Source organism: Geotrypetes seraphini, chromosome 5 (genome assembly GCF_902459505.1).
Source record: "Geotrypetes seraphini chromosome 5, aGeoSer1.1, whole genome shotgun sequence".
Lineage (NCBI taxonomy): Eukaryota > Metazoa > Chordata > Amphibia > Gymnophiona > Dermophiidae > Geotrypetes > Geotrypetes seraphini.
The window spans coordinates 180,251,095-180,269,918 of NC_047088.1; the positions used below are offsets into that span (position 1 = coordinate 180,251,095).

The 18,824-nt window shown below is 44.1% G+C and overlaps 1 protein-coding gene across 2 annotated transcripts in view; it reads left to right on the forward strand.

Annotated features, from left to right (window-relative positions):
* TMEFF2 (transmembrane protein with EGF like and two follistatin like domains 2) overlaps positions 1-18,824 on the forward strand; it is a 512,432-nt gene that overhangs the window by 460,125 nt on the left and 33,483 nt on the right. The window contains exons 9-10 of one of the 2 annotated variants that reach the window (XM_033944051.1): positions 11,688-11,846; positions 11,979-12,052. In XM_033944051.1, the coding sequence (XP_033799942.1) occupies positions 11,688-11,846; positions 11,979-12,052 (233 nt within the window). The remainder of the gene's footprint in view (positions 1-11,687; positions 11,847-11,978; positions 12,053-18,824) is intronic. The other variant, XM_033944052.1, reaches the window with a different exon arrangement.

Below are 18,824 nucleotides of genomic sequence, written 5' to 3' on the forward strand. Positions count from 1 at the left end.
CCTTTACCCTTTGTGGGGAATGAAAAGATGACTTTTTGACTTTGTGCTAAACTGGCTGGCTTATTGCTTTTACAATTAGAGGTTCTTTTACCAAGGTGCACTAACAGATTTAGTGCTTGCTAACAAATTAGTGGGCATTCAGTCAGTGGCCTAGCAAGGTTGACAGGCACCTGGGATGGTAGGCCCCCTTTCTGTCCTCTTCTCCACCCCCCTCCTTGCCATCCCCTTGCTGTGCACACACGTCTCTTCCCCTGCCCTGTACCTCTTTAACTTTCCCGGTGCGAGTAGCATCACCAGATTGATGCTCGTGCCAACGTCGGTTCTCCCTCTGTTGTCACTTTCTAGACATGGGACCCATAAGTGATGGCAGAGGGAGCGCCGACGCTGGTGCAAGCAGCAGGTTGGAATTATTTCTCGCACCAGTGAAGAGCTAGAGGTACGCTGCAGGGGAAGTGAAGGCGTGTGGGCGCAGCGGGGGGAAGGAGTGAGATGGAGCTAGGGGCAGAGAGGAGGAGAGATGCCGCCCCCCCCCCCCAAGATGGCACCCAGGATGGACCGCACTACTACATCTTACTAAGCCACTGCATTCAGTAATCATGCAGCCCATAGCTATACAATGAGCTGCGTGGCACTTAATGCATGCTAAATCTGCTAGGGCACTTTAGTAAAAGGACCCCTTAGTTTGGACACACTCCTCTTGGCTGTCCTTGACCTCAGACCCAAAATTAAAACCATAATCAAATCTGTCTATAGGATTCATATGGTTAGCTAGCTATGACATAAGGAACTTCCAAAGATAAAAATCATAGGACTTGATTAGGGTTACCAGGCGTCTGGATTTCCCCAGACATGTTCTCCTTTTGAGGACATGTCCAGGGGTCCAGATGACTTTTCAAAACCCAGCACTTTGTCTGGGTTTTGAAAAGCTTCTGACAAAATTGCGTCGGGTAGGGGCATCCACGCAACGTGGTGATGTCACAGGCACGTCCGCGTGATGTCATTGCTTTGCATCCACGCATGCGCGGATGCCATCTGGGGGAAGGGCCGGGGGGGTAGAACAGGACGTGACAGAGGTGGAACTGGGCGGTCCTGGGGGGCGTGGCCATGGGTCCAGATTTTCCCAAAGGAAAATCTGATAATCCTAGGCTTGATGTTCAAAAAAGCTGAGCACCCAAATTTATTCTCCTCAATTAGGCTCCTAAATTTGTGCAAGATTTTCAACCAAACATAGAAGCATAACTTTTCATCTGAAAATTCATGTTAATTTAGGAACTTATGCTTATAAATTTAGGCCTACCGTTCTTTTACCTAGATATATGAGCCTAATTTAGGACCCTAATGCTGAAAATTATTGCTAAGCTCCTAGCTAACTTTTCCTGTCATCAATCCACCTCAGTTTCCACCTACTTTTTATGCTTCTAAATTTAGGAGTATAGAGGTCAGTATTCAAAGCTAGTTAACCAATAAGTGCCTCTTGCCCAGTTAAATGGTGCGGACCAACCATAGGAGGGGCCTTAAACAACCTGGGCCAATCAGAGCCTTATGCCCCTCCCCGCGCATCCCATGATGCACCAAGGAAGGGAAGGCCCACCATTAGATATCCCTCCAGCCAATCATTGTAAACAAGGTAAGGAGGGGGTGGGGCATCATCAGAGGCATGGGGGATTGGGGGATGTTGGAGGGCGTTGCATCTCTCCCAGTGCTGGGGGTGTCAGGGGGCGTTGCTTGATGGCTGGAGGGAGTGAGCTTCTCTCCTGCTGCCATGGGGTGGTGCTTTACTTCGGCAGCAGGAAGGAATGGGCATCTCTCCCACTGTCGTGGGGGAGGGGGTGCATGACTTTGGCGGCAGGAGGGAGTGAGAATCTCTCTTGCTGCCGTGGGTGGGGGATGGTTCCTTGACTTTGGCAGAGGATGGAGTGGGCTTCCCTCCTGCTGATCTTCGATTTGTTTTGTTTGTATTTTTGCATTTATTCTGCACATGTGCCTACTATCACCAGCAATGGGTACATGAAAATTTAGCAAATCTTCGGTACTCTCTGCCAACCTCATTTACATGCAAGGTTTTTGGAAAATGACTCGCCTTTTTGAAATTGCTGCGACAGCGGCTCATTGTTTTTTACCGCAAAGATTTTAGAATTTAGCTCTTAATCCCCCATTGCTCTAGGTACATTAGAGTGTGAGCCCACTGGGACAGATAGGGAAAATATTTGAATATCTGAATATAAACTACTTAGCCTATAACTGGTATATAAATACTAAAAATAAATAAATAAATCTTAGCACATGCTAAGAACCCATTTTATACCTATGGGCTTCTTAGCATTTAACACACACAGTTATCATTTGTTAACCTTTAGTTTACATGAGAACAACTAAAAACATTACCTGCCATATGATAACCATAGCAAACCTGGGTCTTTACTTATATTCAAAGCAGCAAACTGCTTGGTGTAATATTAAAAAGTAGCAAAAAAGGGGCCTAGTAAAATGGAAACAAAGAAGTCAAACATTTATAATAAAAGAAAGATAAATTTAAAAAAAGAAAAGATAATTTATTAAATACAAGAAAAAGATCAAATTAACAATGAGCATATGGAAAAAATATATTTGCAGATTATCATTTTATCTTTTTGTGTTTAGGGAGATAGTGTTCAAATTTCACATCCAAGAGCAAAGCCCTCAGCACTGTTCCCTCTAGGCCAATGGTCTCAAACTCAAACCCTTTGTGGGTCGCATTTTGGATTTATAGGTGCTTGGAGGGCCTCAGAAAAAATAGTTAATGTCTTATTAAAGAAATGACAATTTTGCATGAGGTAAAACTCTTTATGGTTTATAAATCTTTCCTTTTGGCTAAGTCTTAATAATAATATTGTAATTTATAGCTAAAGAGACATATGATCAAGAAACTGTTTTATTTTACTTTTGTGATTATGATAAACATACCGAGGGCCTCAAAATAGTACCTGGCAGGCCGCATGTGGCCCCCGGGCCGCGAGTTTGAGACCACTGCTTGGAGTCCTAGCAATCGGAGGGGGGGGGGTACTGTTTCACTATCATATTTTCAATTGAGAGGGTCAGGCAAGTTGTGCAGGACTCCAAGGAACCTGCATGTCTCTAGCCATTGATAACACAATATTGACACCCCCCCCCCCCCCAACACACACACTGGTAGTAATGCAGTTGGAAGGATCCTGCTCAGCTTAGAGGGAACAGTGGGCCCCAGGTATATTGTTCACACAAACTCTCCCTTTGAAAATTTCCCATGAATACAATTTACCCCTGGCAGGGTCTTAGTGAACTACCATATTTTTTGCTCCATAAGACACACTTGACCATAATATGCACTTTAGATTTAGAGGAGGAAAACAAGAAAAAAAAAAAACCATTCTGAACCAAATACTCCCTGCCAGGCTCTGCACCCAACCCCACACTTCTTGCCAAGCTCTGCACCCTGTTCCCCCTCCCTACCAGGCTGTGTACCCTGTCCCCCCTCTGGTAGTCTAGTGGTAGGCTGGGACAGGGCAGGCTGAGACAGGACAGGCTGAGACAGGGCACAGGCAGGTAGGCCTAGTGGCTGGCAGGCAGGGACAGGGCAGGCAGGCAGATTTGGTTTTGTACCATGACATGCAGAGATCTGTAGCTCTGACATGCTGGAAGTCCATGAGCAATACGAGAACTATGACTCCATACATGCAACGGGACAAAACCTGGTGTGGATCGCCCTGTTCAGTTGACCTGGGGGAAGGTAGCAACCCTCTTTGTGCGCGGAATTCTGTATAAGCGAGCTGCCTCAGAGTCTAATATTAAATGGTATGATGTCCATTTATGCATTTTTACAGGGATTGTTCTAGGAGGTGAGACATTGAAGTGATCATGATTCTGAGTTTATCAACATGTCAGGGGGCTGCCTGGGGGCCCTGAAGTCAACTGGAAGGGGAAGGAGGAAAGCTGAAGATTCTCCTAGGGTAGTTAAGGCTTTACACTGGCCCTGCTCACATGGACCTCTGATGACGACCTGCCACTGTCGTGTCCTTTATTATAGTCTCTACAGAAGTCAGAGTCCCACTCTCCCCATACATTCCTACTCCTCCTCTCTAGTAGAAAGCACAAATCAACCCACCCTAAAAACAGAACCCAAAAGGTCCCACGATACCTGGCCGCATCCATTAAAGCTCAACAGTAACCTGAGCAGATCCGGGAGGTGGGTGATCCCTGCCTCATCCCCAGGCCCAACAGGAGTTCATCCACTTCCCTCCGGGACAAGCTCCTCGCTCACCTCCTCGGAAGCTTGGCACTCCTTTAATAAAACTGCTTGCTGTGATCCATGTTGGAGGTCGAGTGTCTGGGCGGGGCCCAGCGCACCACCCCGAAATCCACTGCCGCCGCCTCACTCAGGACATCCGCTCTCGCTCCGGGACAGCCATCTTTGATCTGAGCACGCAGTGCCCTTCCTTTGGCTGATGGAAGAGGCGGCATAGACAGAGCCAATCAGAGGTGCCGACGCTGCAGAGGGAGTCAGCAAGGTTAAGGCTGGAGGCCTGCCAGGTTGGTGATAGGGGAGGCAGCTTCTTGTGACAGGTGGTCACATAATGGAAGCGCTTTACTTTGGGAGCTGCAGCGTATCCTGGTTGGTGGCTGCGGTATGTGCGAGCTTGTATGGGTTGCAAAGAGTCTCCCCTGTCAGCGCTGGACTGGGAGTAGAAAAAGGGGAGGGGTGGGTTTGTGGTATTCGCTCCATAAGCCGCACTCTTATTTCCACCTACTTTTGGAGGGAAAATAAGTGCGGCTTATGGAGCGAAAAATACGGTATATGCGGGACTCCAAAATTATATCCTGTCCATTTCCTTCCCTGCTTGACTGCGATATAGTGAGTGGGATAGGAGCTCTAGAGGAGATGTGTTGCACAGGGTGCATTTCTGGCTTGGTACTGTCCTGACTCCTGGAGTAAAGTTTCAGACTCTGAAACTTTACTTTTGTGCATTAAATTTTGCTGGGAAGTAGAGTTCATATACTTGAAATGTTTGCTATTTCCTAATCCCTCCCAAAATACCTTCCCTAAGCCTGACTAAAAATATCTGTAGAGGTTAATTTCATGAAACTTTTCACAAGGGTAAAAGCCTGTGTAATTATAAAAATGCTATAAAATCACACACAGTTCTACATGTGTAAAAGTAAGACACGAGGAAGAAGTGCATAAACTCTTATGCGGTCAACAATGTGGGCATTCCTGGGTGCATAGTTTGGGCACAGCTGGGGCAGAATTACAATGTGCATGTATATTTTTAAAAATACACGAGTACCCACATGCAGTGACACCTGCCTCGGAGCAGCTGTAACTGAATGAAAGGCTTTGTGTACTAATGAGACCTAAAAGAAGCATTTTATGACAATCCACATAGGTACCCTTTTATAAAATCATGCCCACACCTCCAAATTCTGTATATGGTGCCTTATATTATGCATGCAAACTGGTGCATACAGCCGATTTGCATGCATAACTTACCCCCCTCTCCTATTAAACTGCACTAGCAGTTTGTAGCGCAGAGAGCCGCGCTGAATGGCCCGCGCTGCTCCCGATGCTCATAGGAACTCTATGAGCGTCGGGATCAGCGTGGGCCATTCAGCGCAGCTCACCACGCTAAAAACTGCTATCGCAGTTTCATAGAAGAGGGGTTTAGTTTAACAAGCCTAATCAGCGCTGATAATTGGCAATTAAGTCATAATATAGAAACATAGAGTATGACGGCAGAAAAGGGCCATCAGCCCAACAAGTCTGCCTATTCAAAGAACCCTCCCTCAACAAGAACCCTCGTTCTAAGCATTTCCCCGGAGCGAACCCACATGTTTATCCCATCGTCCCTCGAAGTCGAGCACGTTACTGGCCTCAACTACCTGACGTGGAAGACCATTCCATCGATGTTGATGTTAATTGGAAGTTATGCACAAAACTTGGTATGTGCACTGCTCAAAATGTTTTTGCGTCAGTTTGAGTGTGCAAATCTGAGAATGGGGCACGGTTAGGGGTAGATCACGGACATTTTTTTAAGTTATGTGCAAGTTTTTAGCTAATGCACCGATGTGCACACAAGTTTAAGCACAGGCATTTAGGCCAGGTTTTCCTTGGCCTAAATGAGTTGGTCTAAAAGTTAAGATGCATAACCGGCGCTAAGCATGATTCTGTAAGTTGTGCATAACTTTTATAGAACTGTGCATAGCACTGCACTAGTCAGCGCTGATTTTGTAGGCGTGATATATAGAATCACGCCCACATTTTGCAACTTTGGATTAAGACAATTGGAGAAAGCCCATTTATCTTCATGACCAGCTTTGGAAAATCGTTTTTTTATGATTGATATTTCGAGTACACATTGCCAACAACTCCATTCTTACAGAAGTCAGGATTTCCCACCAGTTTCTTAAACTGCTCTCATCCCAGTTCCTAGTGCTTTAATATTCTCATCCTGCCATTCCACTGAAAGCTCGAAGCGGATTGCAGCAAAATATAAAAACAGAATCATCAAAACAACCACATGTAATAGAAACATCACTAAACTGGCACGCATATTAAATACAGCTATAAATGCAAAAGATCTAATCTAATCTAAAACATAGGGCTCCTTTTGCAAAGCCGCGCTAGCGGGTTTAATGCGCGCAACTTTTCATCATGCGCTAACCCCCGCGCTGGCAGAAAAACTACTGCCTGCTCAAGAGGAGGCGGTAGCGGCTAGCGCGGCTGGCAGTTTAGCGTGCGCCATTACGTGCGTTAAACCGCTAGCACGGCTTTGTAAAAGGAACCTTTAGATTTGTATACCGGGTCATCATCTTAAAGGAGCTCGACTCGGTTAACAAAAGATGTGATACTAAAGAAAGAAAACTCAAATTAAGACATACACCAAGCTGAAAGAAGAATAGTGATGAAAAGGGACTATTTTGATAACCTAGACTGGAGGTCCAAATATTGTTGGAATTGTAATGTTTTCATAGATTTGCCAAATAGTTGAAAAGATTGTATTGTTCTAATAGAGAAAGGAATACCATTCCAAATTTCAGTTAATCTGAATGAAAAAGACTGACTCAGTTTTCCGATAGATTTAACACCCTTAAAAGATGGAAAAGAAAGTTTATTCCTATACAGTATTCCCCCGGTCGTTCGCGGTCAGTGGTTTGCGGTCCCGGTCATTCGTGGTATTTTCTGACCGCGAACCGCCGACAAGGAGAGGGCGGCAGGAGAGAGCAGCCGGAGCACTGGCGAATGCAGGAAATCGCTCACGGTATGCTCTGACTGCCTCTTCCTGCACTAAGTCAGGCCTTATCCAATCAGGAACTGCTTTGACAAACAGCTCCTCATTGGTAAGGCCCGACTTAGTGCAGGAAGAGAAGGTCGGAGCATACCGCGAGTGATTTCCTGCACTCGCCGGCACTCCGGCTGCTCTCTCCTGCCTCTCCCGCTGCCCTCTTCAGTCTCCCCCATGAAAAACTGTATTTGCGATTTTTCAAGATTCGCAAGATTTCCTGGAACGGAACCCCCGCGAATATCGGGGGGGGGGGGGTACTGTATATGTTTTTTGAGTCAGACAGTCGATTAATATTCAGAGATAAAAGAACCAAAGATAGAAATAAGTCATATAAAAGTTTGAACACTACACACACACACACACACATTTAAACTGTATTCTGTAATAAACCAGAAGCCAGTGAAATTGTCTCAGTAGCGGAGACACGTGATCAAACTTTCTCTTCCCAAAAATCAATTTAGTGACAGTATTTTATAGATGGAGCTATTTCATAGTTTCACATCACAAAGAAACAGGAGATACAACCTTTTCAAAGTAGAAAGGCAAGAAATACAGCGAAGGTGACCTGGGGTGCTCAGTTTCTTTATTATATCTGTTGTGACTCGACACAAATGTGTTTCGGCCAAAGAGCCTGCTTCAAGAGTCTGATTAATAATTGTGTAAAGAAATATCGAGAAATATCACCCATAATTAACAACTTGTATGCAAGATCCTTGTTATTGATACAGCACGTGCACCCTATCGTAATGAATGTGTCAGCTGCTGGTTGCATAATAGGGTGTGTGTGCCTTATCAGTAACAAGGACCTTGCATACAAGTTGTTAATTATAGGTGACTAGTTTTTTAGCCTGTTACATTAACGGGTGCTAGAATAGATGTGTAGACTCAGGCATTTCTTTCTTTCTTTTTTTCTGTATGTCTGTCTTTCTTTCTCTCTCCCTTCCCCCTTTCTTTCTTTATGTCTGTCTTTATGTCTCTCTCCCTGGCCCCCTGTCTGTCTGTCTTTCCTGCCCGCTGTCTGTCTGTATTTATTTCTCTATGTCTCTCCCCCCCTGTCCAGTAGGAACCCTTCTCTGTTCCCCCTGTCCAGCAGTAGCCCTTCTCCGTCCTTTTACCTCCCCCTGTGCAACAGCAGCATTTGTCTCCCCCCCCCCTTCCCTGGTCTTCCTTCTCCCTCATTCCCTCTGTCTCCCCAAAAGGGTGCTGCTGCAGCATTCCTCCCGCGGTCTCATACAGCCATCAGCTGCATTTCTCATTTCCCCCCTCCCCCCTCACTGGTCTCACACAGCTGTCGGCAGCGCAGCATTCACAACGCGCTGCTGTCCTTCGTCGCTGCCAGGTCCCACCTACTTTCTGTTTCTGCGAAGGCAGGACCCGGCAGCGAGGAAGGTCCGAAGCAAGCAGGAGCAGCGAGTTGAAGCCTCACTTCCTGCCCTATCTTCCTTCAATGCCACCTAGCCAGGAAGCAACTATGGCCATGCTTCAGGGGCTCTAATACTGTGCTTGCCAGCTTCGCTTCTCCTCCCTCTCCCCGTCTCCTGTTTCAGAAGAACAGGGTCAGAAAGCCGGCAAGCACAGCATAGTAAAAAGTCAGCTGGCGTTGGAGATCAGGAAATCAGCTGAGGCAGCTACTGTGCATGCATGGGCATGGCGCCACAGATCACGGACCCAACAACTTTGAAGTGTGCATTCGCGCTAAGGGAATTATTATAGCGGATACTTCTCGATATTTCTTTACACAATTAATAATCAGACTCCTGAAGCAGGCCCTTTGGCCGAAACACGTTTGTGTTGAGTCACAACAGATATAATAAAGAGACTGAGCACCCCAGGTCATCTTCGCTGTATTTCTGCTCTTTCATAGTTTACCATTGTGAGTGTATGTATTAAACAACTAAATCGTCATTTCTGGCAGTAAATGGAGCACAGACCAGGCATAATATATCTCAGACTTCACAGAAACATATGACTGTAAACTGTATTTTTGCTGTGGACAATTTTAGTAGTATGAAAAGTGAAACATCCCTAGAATAATAGAGAGAGAGAGAGAAGCTGTGCATACTTAGAAACCTCCAGTATTAAAAAGGAGCAATGTTGAAAGGCAGCAGCTTGATTTAAATGTTTTAATTGAATTTGCCATTTTATCCTTTGACCAACAGAAAGAGCAAATGTCCTCAGGCATATATCAGCCTGTCACTATTTGCTGTGGACAATTTTAATAGTATGAAAAGTGAAATATGCCTAGAATAATAGAGAACTCAAATTCTTAAAACCAGCTATTAAATATTTAATACAAACAAATATTATCTAAATCAGTTCAATTTTAATCTTATCTCCCACAGTTCATTTCATTACAGTACTTTTACAAATTACCAATACTTAATTTATTAATAAATATCAGCATAATTTAGTCCAGTGGTTCCCAAACCTGTCCTGGGGGACCCCCAGCCAGTCAGGATTTCAAGATATCCCTAATGAATATGCATAAGAGAGATTTGCATACCTGTCACTTCCATTATATGCAAATCTCTCTCATGCATATTCATTAGGGATATCTTGAAAACCTGACTGGCTGGGGGTCCCCCAGGACAGGTTTGGGAACCACTGATTTAGTCAGTGAACCTAATCCCCATAACTCACACTCGCACTCACTTCCCAACTTTCACACACATACTACAGTCATTGTGATTACTTTTATCCAAACCTGGATCTTGGTTAGTTCATGAGCTGAATGCTTTATGAATTGAAGAATAGGACTATCATGAGGACAGAGAGGCCTGCCAATTGTGTTTAAGAAGCTGTGATTTTCATGTGCTAGACCAGTGTTCTTCAACCTTTTGACACCTATGGACCAGCGGAAATAAAATAATTATTTTGTGGACCGGCAGTTGAAAAACACTGGGCTAAGTTGTGCCCATCTCCACCCAATCTCTGCCCCAGACCCCGCCCCCATAATATTACTAATTGTAACACCATTTTTTCCATTCATTTTTCATATGTTCACACACACACACAATATAATCGTTAACCACAAAATTAAAATACACAAAGCACAGTATATGCTTTTCAACGTTCATTCCTACCAGAAAACAGATAACCCCATGCAAATGCAGGACCAAAACCTAAAAGTGCTAATATTTACAAACAAACCCTAAGATGCAAGACTCTGCAAGCAGTACAACCCCAGAGCAAAAGAAACAAAACAATTCTTCCTGAACATACAGCAGATGTAAATCAATCACTAAATAAAACAATAAAAGCATTCCCCCCCTACCGTTGTTGTCTCTCTCCCTCCATGCTGTGCCTTGCCTTCTGGCCTGCCCCCCGGTGTTATATTCGGGCCGGTCCATGGTGCAATCAACGCAGCATTTTTGGGCTGGCTCCCTGAGTGCTGCAGTGCACAAAGCTGTGGGCAGCGGCTCCTCATACACATCCCACCTCATCTGGAAGCCTTCCCTCTGACATTGCAATGTAAGAGAGAAGGCTTCCGGTTCAGGTGCAGGATGCGCGTAGGATCCTTTTCCCACGGCTTTGTGCACTGCAGCACTCAGGGATCCAGCCCGAAGACGCCCCGTTGATCGCACCGTGGACCGGCAGCTGAAGAACACTGTCTTGGGCCCGATGGACGTGCCGGCCCTGTGGACTGGCAGAAAATTTCTGCGGACTGGCATTGTTCCACAGACCAGCAGTTGAAGAACGCTGTGCTAGACTTGTGCAACTCTCAGTTTGAAGCCTCTCTGACTAGATGATCATGGACTAATGAACTCATGAACTAACCAAGATCCAGGTTTGGATAAAAGTAATCACAATGACTGTAATATGTGTGTGAAAGTTGGGAAGTGAGTGTGAGTGTGAGTGATGGGGATTAGGTTCACTGACTAAATTATTCTGATATTTATTAATAAATTAAGTATTGGTAAGTTGTAAAAGTACTGTAATGAACTGTGGGAGATAAGATTACAATTGAATTGATTCAGATAATCAATTGTTTGTATTAAATATTTAATAACTGGTTTTAAGAATTTGAGTTATCCAATAGGCAGCTATTTAATTAACTGGGGGGGAAAAAAACCCCAAGCTTAGGCTTTAGAATAATAGAGAGAGAGAAAGAAGCCATTATATCATTAACACCATGGAAATACCAAGGCATTTTCCAGTCCTGGAAATCTAATCTGTGCTGAGTGGCAACCAGAGCTCGTACAAACTAACTTCACGCAAAAATATCCACAGTTCCATTATTGCCATGATGCTTCATAGATTCTGCTTTTTCTGCTATTGCTGGTATTCTAGGTTACCCTCAAGGACCTTAATGTGTTAACTTTTTTAAAAAATTTAATTCCTGGTATACCGTCTGTTTCCCTAATTAATAAGGGCAAATATTTGTCTTCCCAGATGTGATACAGGCTATAGTGGACCACACTGTGAAAAAAAGGACTTCAACGTTTTATACGTGGTGCCCGGTCCTGTGAGGTTTCAGTACGTCTTAATAGCAGCCGTGATTGGAACCATTCAGATTGCTATTATCTGCATTGTCGTCCTGTGTATTACAAGGTCAGTATCTTCATACATATGCCAAAAATGACGTGTTTATGAACCATAAATTCCACCAGCATAGCTACATAGCATTCTGTGAACACATGAATCGGTACATGATCATCTCAATTATTTTTTTTTTTTTTTAAGGGCAAGAACCAGCCCCATGCAGTCAGCAAATCACCTAAAAAAAGGAAAGCCACCAAATATATTTATCAGAAAAGGTAAGTAAGAGAATCTGTTTGCTCTAAATATAGAGCAGGTGTTTGCTCTGTCACTGGAGGTAGCACAGCAGCTGCTCCTCTTATTGCTGTATCCCTGGATTACGACAACCAGCTGATGCTTCAGCGAGGGAGGGGCCAGCCATATTTAGAGCAAGCAGATTTTCTTTTTTACTTTTCCTGATAAATATAATTAGTGATGCCTGTGTTTAGCTGTTTTATTGTTTTAATTCACCGCTAACCTTCGACCTGTTTTCCTTGCAAATATATCACTAAACGTTATTGCAGAAATTAAAGACTTGAGTACGGTTTAAAGGTTCATAGAAATCAGACAGACCAGTGGTGATGTAAGGGGGGGAGGGGCACCGTCTTCCTAAGGGCGTGGCACCCATCCTCCTCTCTGCCCCCCCCACTCTTCTTCTTGCCGCGCATGCACCCCTTGCCTTCCCCCATACCTTTTTTAGTATGGGAGGTTGCTGCCCGCGTTGGTATTGGCGCTCTCTCTAATGTCACTTCCGGGACCCACACCTAGGAAGTGACATCGAAGGGCAAGCCAACACTGACGTGGGAATGTTGCTTACACCAGAGAAGTTAAAACGGGACAGAGAAAGGGAAGCGGAGCGTGTACACGGAAGGAGGGCAGGGAAGAGGGCAGGGAGGGGTGTCACTGCCCTGAGCGCTGCTCACCCTGACTGCGCCATTGAGTGAGACGTACTGATTATAAGGAAACTCATCTCAAAACACTTTCAGGCTTTGTGCATGGAGTAAACAAAGCATGTAAGACAGTGGGCCTCATATGCAAAGAGACTTGAACTCCTAAATGTATGCCCTAATTTTAGAAAAATTTAAGAGCCTAAGTGTGGTGCAGTGGTTAAAGCTACAGCCTCAGCACCCTGCAGTTGTGGGTTCAAACCTTGTGACCCTCAGCAAGTCATTTAATCACCCTATTGCCCCAGGTACTTTAAATAGATTTTGAGCCCTCCAGGACAGACAAGGCAAAATGCTTAAGTACCTGAAAAAATTCATGTAAACTGCTCTGAGCTCACCTGGGAGAACACTATAGGAAATTTAATAAATAAATAAATAAGCTTTAGTTGAAAGTTTGTATCAATTTAGAAGTTTAAAAATTATTGCGTCAATATTCAAAGTGATTTAAGCAGGCAAGATTGCTTGCTTAAATTGCTTGTAGTTAGCTATCTGCCAATACTCAGTGACACTTAACTGGACAATGCTTCTCAACATCGACATTAACTGGCCATTTGAAAACCAGGCCTCATAGGGATGTTTCAGGATAGTGTCAAGGAGGAGCTGGCAGCAGTGACAGTAAAGCAGAAAAAGGGGGGGGGCAGTCTGCCCCGGGTGGCATCTTGGTGGGGGCACCGGCACCCATCCTCCTCTCCACCCCTCTCTTTCATGATACATCCCCCCACCCACATGGGTGTGCCCCTTCCTTTCCCTTCCCTCATACCTCTTTAATTTTCCCGGCATGAGCAGAATCACAAACTTGCTGCTCGCATCGGTGTTGGCACTCTCTGATGTCACTTCCAGGTCCCGTGCATAGGAAGTGATGTCAGAGGGAAAGCCAACATGATGTGGGCAGCAAGTTCATAATGCTGCTCACACATGGGAAAATTAAAGAGGCGGTGGAAAGGATGGGGGATGCACGTGTGGCAGGGGGGTTAGGAAGGAGTGGTGGAGGGGCACCACCACCCTGGGTACCATTCACCCTCACTACGGCAGTAGCTGGCAGTTAAGTGGGTGCCAGCAATATTCAGTGCCAATGCCTGTGTAGCTAACCGAGAATGTAGGATTTTGTAAAAAGTAGTCCTAACTTTATCTGGTTCCTGATGCCATCTCCCATACCTCACTGCTGGCACAATAGAAACACCCTCATACCTGTTGCAGTAAGCTCCCCTCTCTCGAACCTACCTTAATGCCATCAGAGGTCTAATTGGTAAAGAAATCAGGAGCAAAGTCCACTCACATCTGCCCCTTAGTAACTGTGGCTTAAAATGGAGCAGTGACCTCTAGAGGTAGTCTTGTGGCACACCATTTGGGGCTATCTCTGAAGATTGTGACCTTAGTGCTCATAGCTTTGCATCAGTTTTTTTTTTAATTGTTTTTTTGTATTTTGTATAGTCTTTATTCAGAAATGATTTTCCCTTTGTTGCTGAAGAATAAAAAAATTCATTTTTTGTATTGTGAATAATTGTTAACCGAGTCGAGCCCTATTGTAGGGATTAATCGGAATTTGGATTGAATTGGAATATGTAGATATCGTATTACTTATTATTTTCTCTATTACTATAATGCTTCTTCTGGGGATAACATTCTGAACCTGGATGAAAAAGAGGAAATAATTGAAATGCTTCAAAACCATATTTTTTTCTTCTGCACAAGATAACTTCAAAAATCTTTAATATCTATCCTAGCCAGTTTAGTATGCCACAGTTTATTATACCACAGAGCATGCAAAATAGTCATGATTACCTCAATGAGGTGCAAAATTATATTGTCTTATATAACAGCGATGGTGATTGAAAACAAATCACTAAAAATGCCAGTTAGAAAAATATTAGAAACATCTCAATGTTGAGCCACTTTAGGCCCCTCCCACTATATCCCAAGATGCATTGAGAGGGGTAAGACCCATTAATTGCAGCATGTGCCCCGTATGCATGAGGGAGTGGGCTTCCCTCCTGTCGATTTTGCAGCGCAAGGTACGAGAGTGTCGGGTGATGGGGGGAGGTTTGCTAGTGCTGTAGAGAGTGTCAGGTGATGTATGGGGTATTGACAGTGCTGTTGGGGGTATCGGGTGATATGTGTATGGGGGGGGTTTGCCAGTGCTTTTGGGAGTATTGAGGGATGGGGAAGGGGTATATTGTGGGGGCTCTCTGTGGAGGGGGCTGGGGGATCGGTACCTGGGAGGGAGGGAGGGCGAGAGAGAGGAATCTCCCTGCCAGTTCAGCTGATCCTAACAGGGAGAATCCACATGAGCTGAGCCAGCAGGAATCCCTGAAACCAGTTCAGCTGATGAGGATTCCTCTGCCCTGATCAGCTGATGGCAAGCCCTCAATATGCTGTTTCTCCCCCATCTCTGGGTGGTGGGAGGAGGTCTGTGACCACTGGGGGACTAAGGGGGGATCATGCCTTAATCTCTCCAGTAGTCATCTGGTCAGTTTGGGCAGCTTTGGGGCACTTAGATGCAACTAAAACAGGTCTAACTGCTGGGGTCTAAGTTCCCTCTAGGAAAGCTTTGATTATCACTGCAGTACGTCCCGGTTTAAGCCCGCCCGATTCCCACCCATAATACATCTCCCAACATGTCCCTTTGAGCTTCCAATGCACAACAGCTTAGAAGTGCTGCTGCACATCCAGAAAGTTGGTTTTGATTATCAGCACTTGGGTGTCCCTTCTATTAGGACGTCCAAGTACTGACTTAGGCTGGTTTTTGGACATTTCTAAGTTTTGATTATGAGATTCTTAGTCAAGTGATTTTCCACTTTTTTTGTTACATTGGAAAAATATGGAATTAAAAAAGTGTAAAATCCCTGGACTAAGTGGATAGCCCTTGATGGACACTGCCCCAACTTTGTTGGCTGGGCTGAGAATTTTCAGTGGCCCCTTCAAAGTATATTCAGCATGAGTACTGAATTTTCGATGTTCCTTAAATAAAAACAGGACAAACCAATCTGCATTTGTGAACATTCATTTGTAGGACCAAAACATATTTTGGATGGGTTGAATACATTATTTTCTTTGTTTCATTTCCAATAGATTTATAAGCAAGGAAATCCTATGTGTAATGCATATAGAGGAGCATAATAAAAACAAACAAACATCTAAGTCCCCTTTTGGCCTAAGGCCCTAAACACTGAAAATGCCAGGAAAATGTCCATTCTCAAAAAAACCCCATCCAAAATTAGTTTTTTTTTTTCAGAATGGACTACCTCTACGTTCAGCAGTTTAAACGCCCAGACCACCACTACGTCTAAATTTATAACACATTATCAACCAAAAAATAGCCTAAATCCTAAACGCCCAAAACAAGAACTTTTAGGTGAAAGAGGAGCCAGTCCTTCGCCTAAAAGATGGATTCTGTAACCGGCATCTGTCAAAAACAACACCGGTTACAGAACCCCCCCACGGCAATGATCGCAGCAGGCGAGATGGCTCATTTCCCCTGCCGCAATCACGATCGTCCCTCCACTCCGAACTGCCGCAACCTGCAGCAGGAGATAAGCCAATCGGGGGTTTGGGGGGGCAGTCGTGGGGGGGGACATTGTGGGCAGGAGAGCCTGGGCTCCCTCCTGCCCTTATTTTAGAGGGGTGGGGGGTCACCATGAGCAGGAGAGCCTGGGATCCCTCCTGTCCATATTTTAAGGGGGGGTGGGGGGTTTGCGGGGCTTGTATCTTGGCAGGAGGGGTTGGGCTCCCTCCTGCCAGTATTGGTTCAGGGGTGGAGGGTGGATCAGGTGCAGGAGAGATTGGGCATCTCTCCTGCTGCGATCATGATCACTCCTCCCCTGAACTGCCACGAACCGCAGCAGGAGAGATTGGGCATCTCTCCTGCCGAGGGTTGCGGCAGTTCGGTGGTGGGGCGATCGTGATCGTGGCGGGGGAGATGAGGCATCTCTCCTGCCGTGATCATTACGGTGGGGGATGGGCAGGTTGCCGGGGCCGCTGAGCTGATCGTGGCAGCTGCGATCAGCTCGGTGGCCCCTTTTCGGAACTTATACCTGTTTTGACTTGGTTTAAGTCAAAACGTATAAGTTCCGACTGGGCAACCTGCTCAACTTTTTGGTTATACTTTCTGTACGACTAAGTCTAGTTCGGCCCACCTCCCGCCATTTCCCCTCCTCTAGAAACGCCTCTTTTCACTCTAGGCGTTTAGAGGCAGGGGAAAGGCCTAAGCTGGTTTTAAAACCAGCTTTGATTTTTGGTACTTGAACGATCTGGCTTTTTGAGCATCCAAGTACCAATTTAGGCCCTTTTTTGGATATTTTTAAATTATATTTTTATTATGAGCCCCATAGGTTCTATGTAAGCAAGATAAAATAATAAACCATGTAAACACAGACATCATATCTCTGTGACCAATAGCCTACCATGAGAATGGAGCATAAGTCAGACAATTAGATATAAAGAAAATCATACATAGCTCACTTGTCAAAATTATAGGCCAAACATCCCCATACCTACTACTGTCCCTAAACTTATTTTCGGTAAGAGTAAATTTGATCACGTAACCCCTCTGCTCAAGGAATTACATTGGCCCCTAGTGTAACTCAGAATTCAATTCAAGTGCATTTGTATTGCATTTAAGATCTTATTGGCATTTTCATTACTTTGATTCTTTAGACTGGAATGTGCCTAGGTCTCATCTTGCCAGAAGTCCTCAAAAATTAAAATTTACATTTCCTTCTTTCAGTGGTAAAAATAGAACCTTCAAGAGATTTAGGCATTCTTTTGCTTTTAAATTAACCAAATTCCGGAATGCTTTACATTAAGAAGTTTAGGTTCTTTTGCTTTATTCCGGAAAGCTCTGAAAACCTTTTTGTTTACTAAACATTGTGGAAACTAACTATTCTAGTCTATTTTCCTTGTCAAGTTTATATATTATGTATTACATTACTGTTAACTGAGTCGGTTGATGACCCGGTCTATAAAACTAAGTTTTAGTTTAGTTTAGTTGTTCCCCTTCTGGCTCACCAAACACTTCAAAAAATGAAACTCCCATGGCAAGAAGCAGAAATCTCAACTGGAGGAAAATCTTCTGTCAACTCTAATTTGAACTTGTCTCATCAGGGAACATCGGCATTCTCTGACCATTAACCAAGCCATCTTTATTTTTTTAAGTAACAGGTTTTTTGGGGGGTTTGTTTTTTTTATATATCTTTATTCATTTTTAAGCCATACAGAAGTGCAACATATTATACAATCATATTATACTATAAAAGCACTTAAAATCAATCAAATTGTAATCTATGACAAAAAGATATATCACGCCCCCATGTCAAAAATATTCAAAAATTGCACTCAAATTAAAGAATTAAAAAATATTTTCCACACACCCCCTCTCACCCACCCACCCTGGATGTGCATGACCAAAGGGCAAAATCAACCATCACTCTTTGCAAAATTTTGTCAATGGTTCCTAAATCTTCAGAAACTTTTTGTAATGTCCCTGTTGTATAGCCATAATACGTTCCATTTTAAAAACGTGGCAGAGACTCCGACCAAAAGGTATAGTTCAATTTATCCCAGTTTTTCCAATTCCTTAAAATAAGCTGTATGGCAACCCCTGTCATAATAAAGAGAAGTTTATTATTATGAGATGATATTTGGCTTTTAGCTCTCATCAAAGTGCCAAGTAGCACAGTGTATATTGGTGCCACTGGGTTTTCCATTTTTAAATCAAAAGAAATAAGTATCATAGTCCATGTTACAATACTGTACAGGGAGAACTTAAGAAAAATAGATCGGAATTTAGAATGGGCAGACATTAAAACATCTGTCACCCTCTGTCTTACACTGTGAACAATCTCCATAGTGGCACAGTAGATAGAGCTACAGTCTCAGTCTGGGTTCAAATCCCATGCTGTTCCTTGTGACCCTTAATCCTCCACTACCTCAGGTAAATTAGAGTGTGAACCCACCAGGACATATAGGGAGACCTGTTTGAGCACCTGAACGTGTACTTAGGCTATAAGTGGCATATAAATTAAATAAATAAACTTGAAGATTGCAATATTATCCACTCCATGAAATCTCA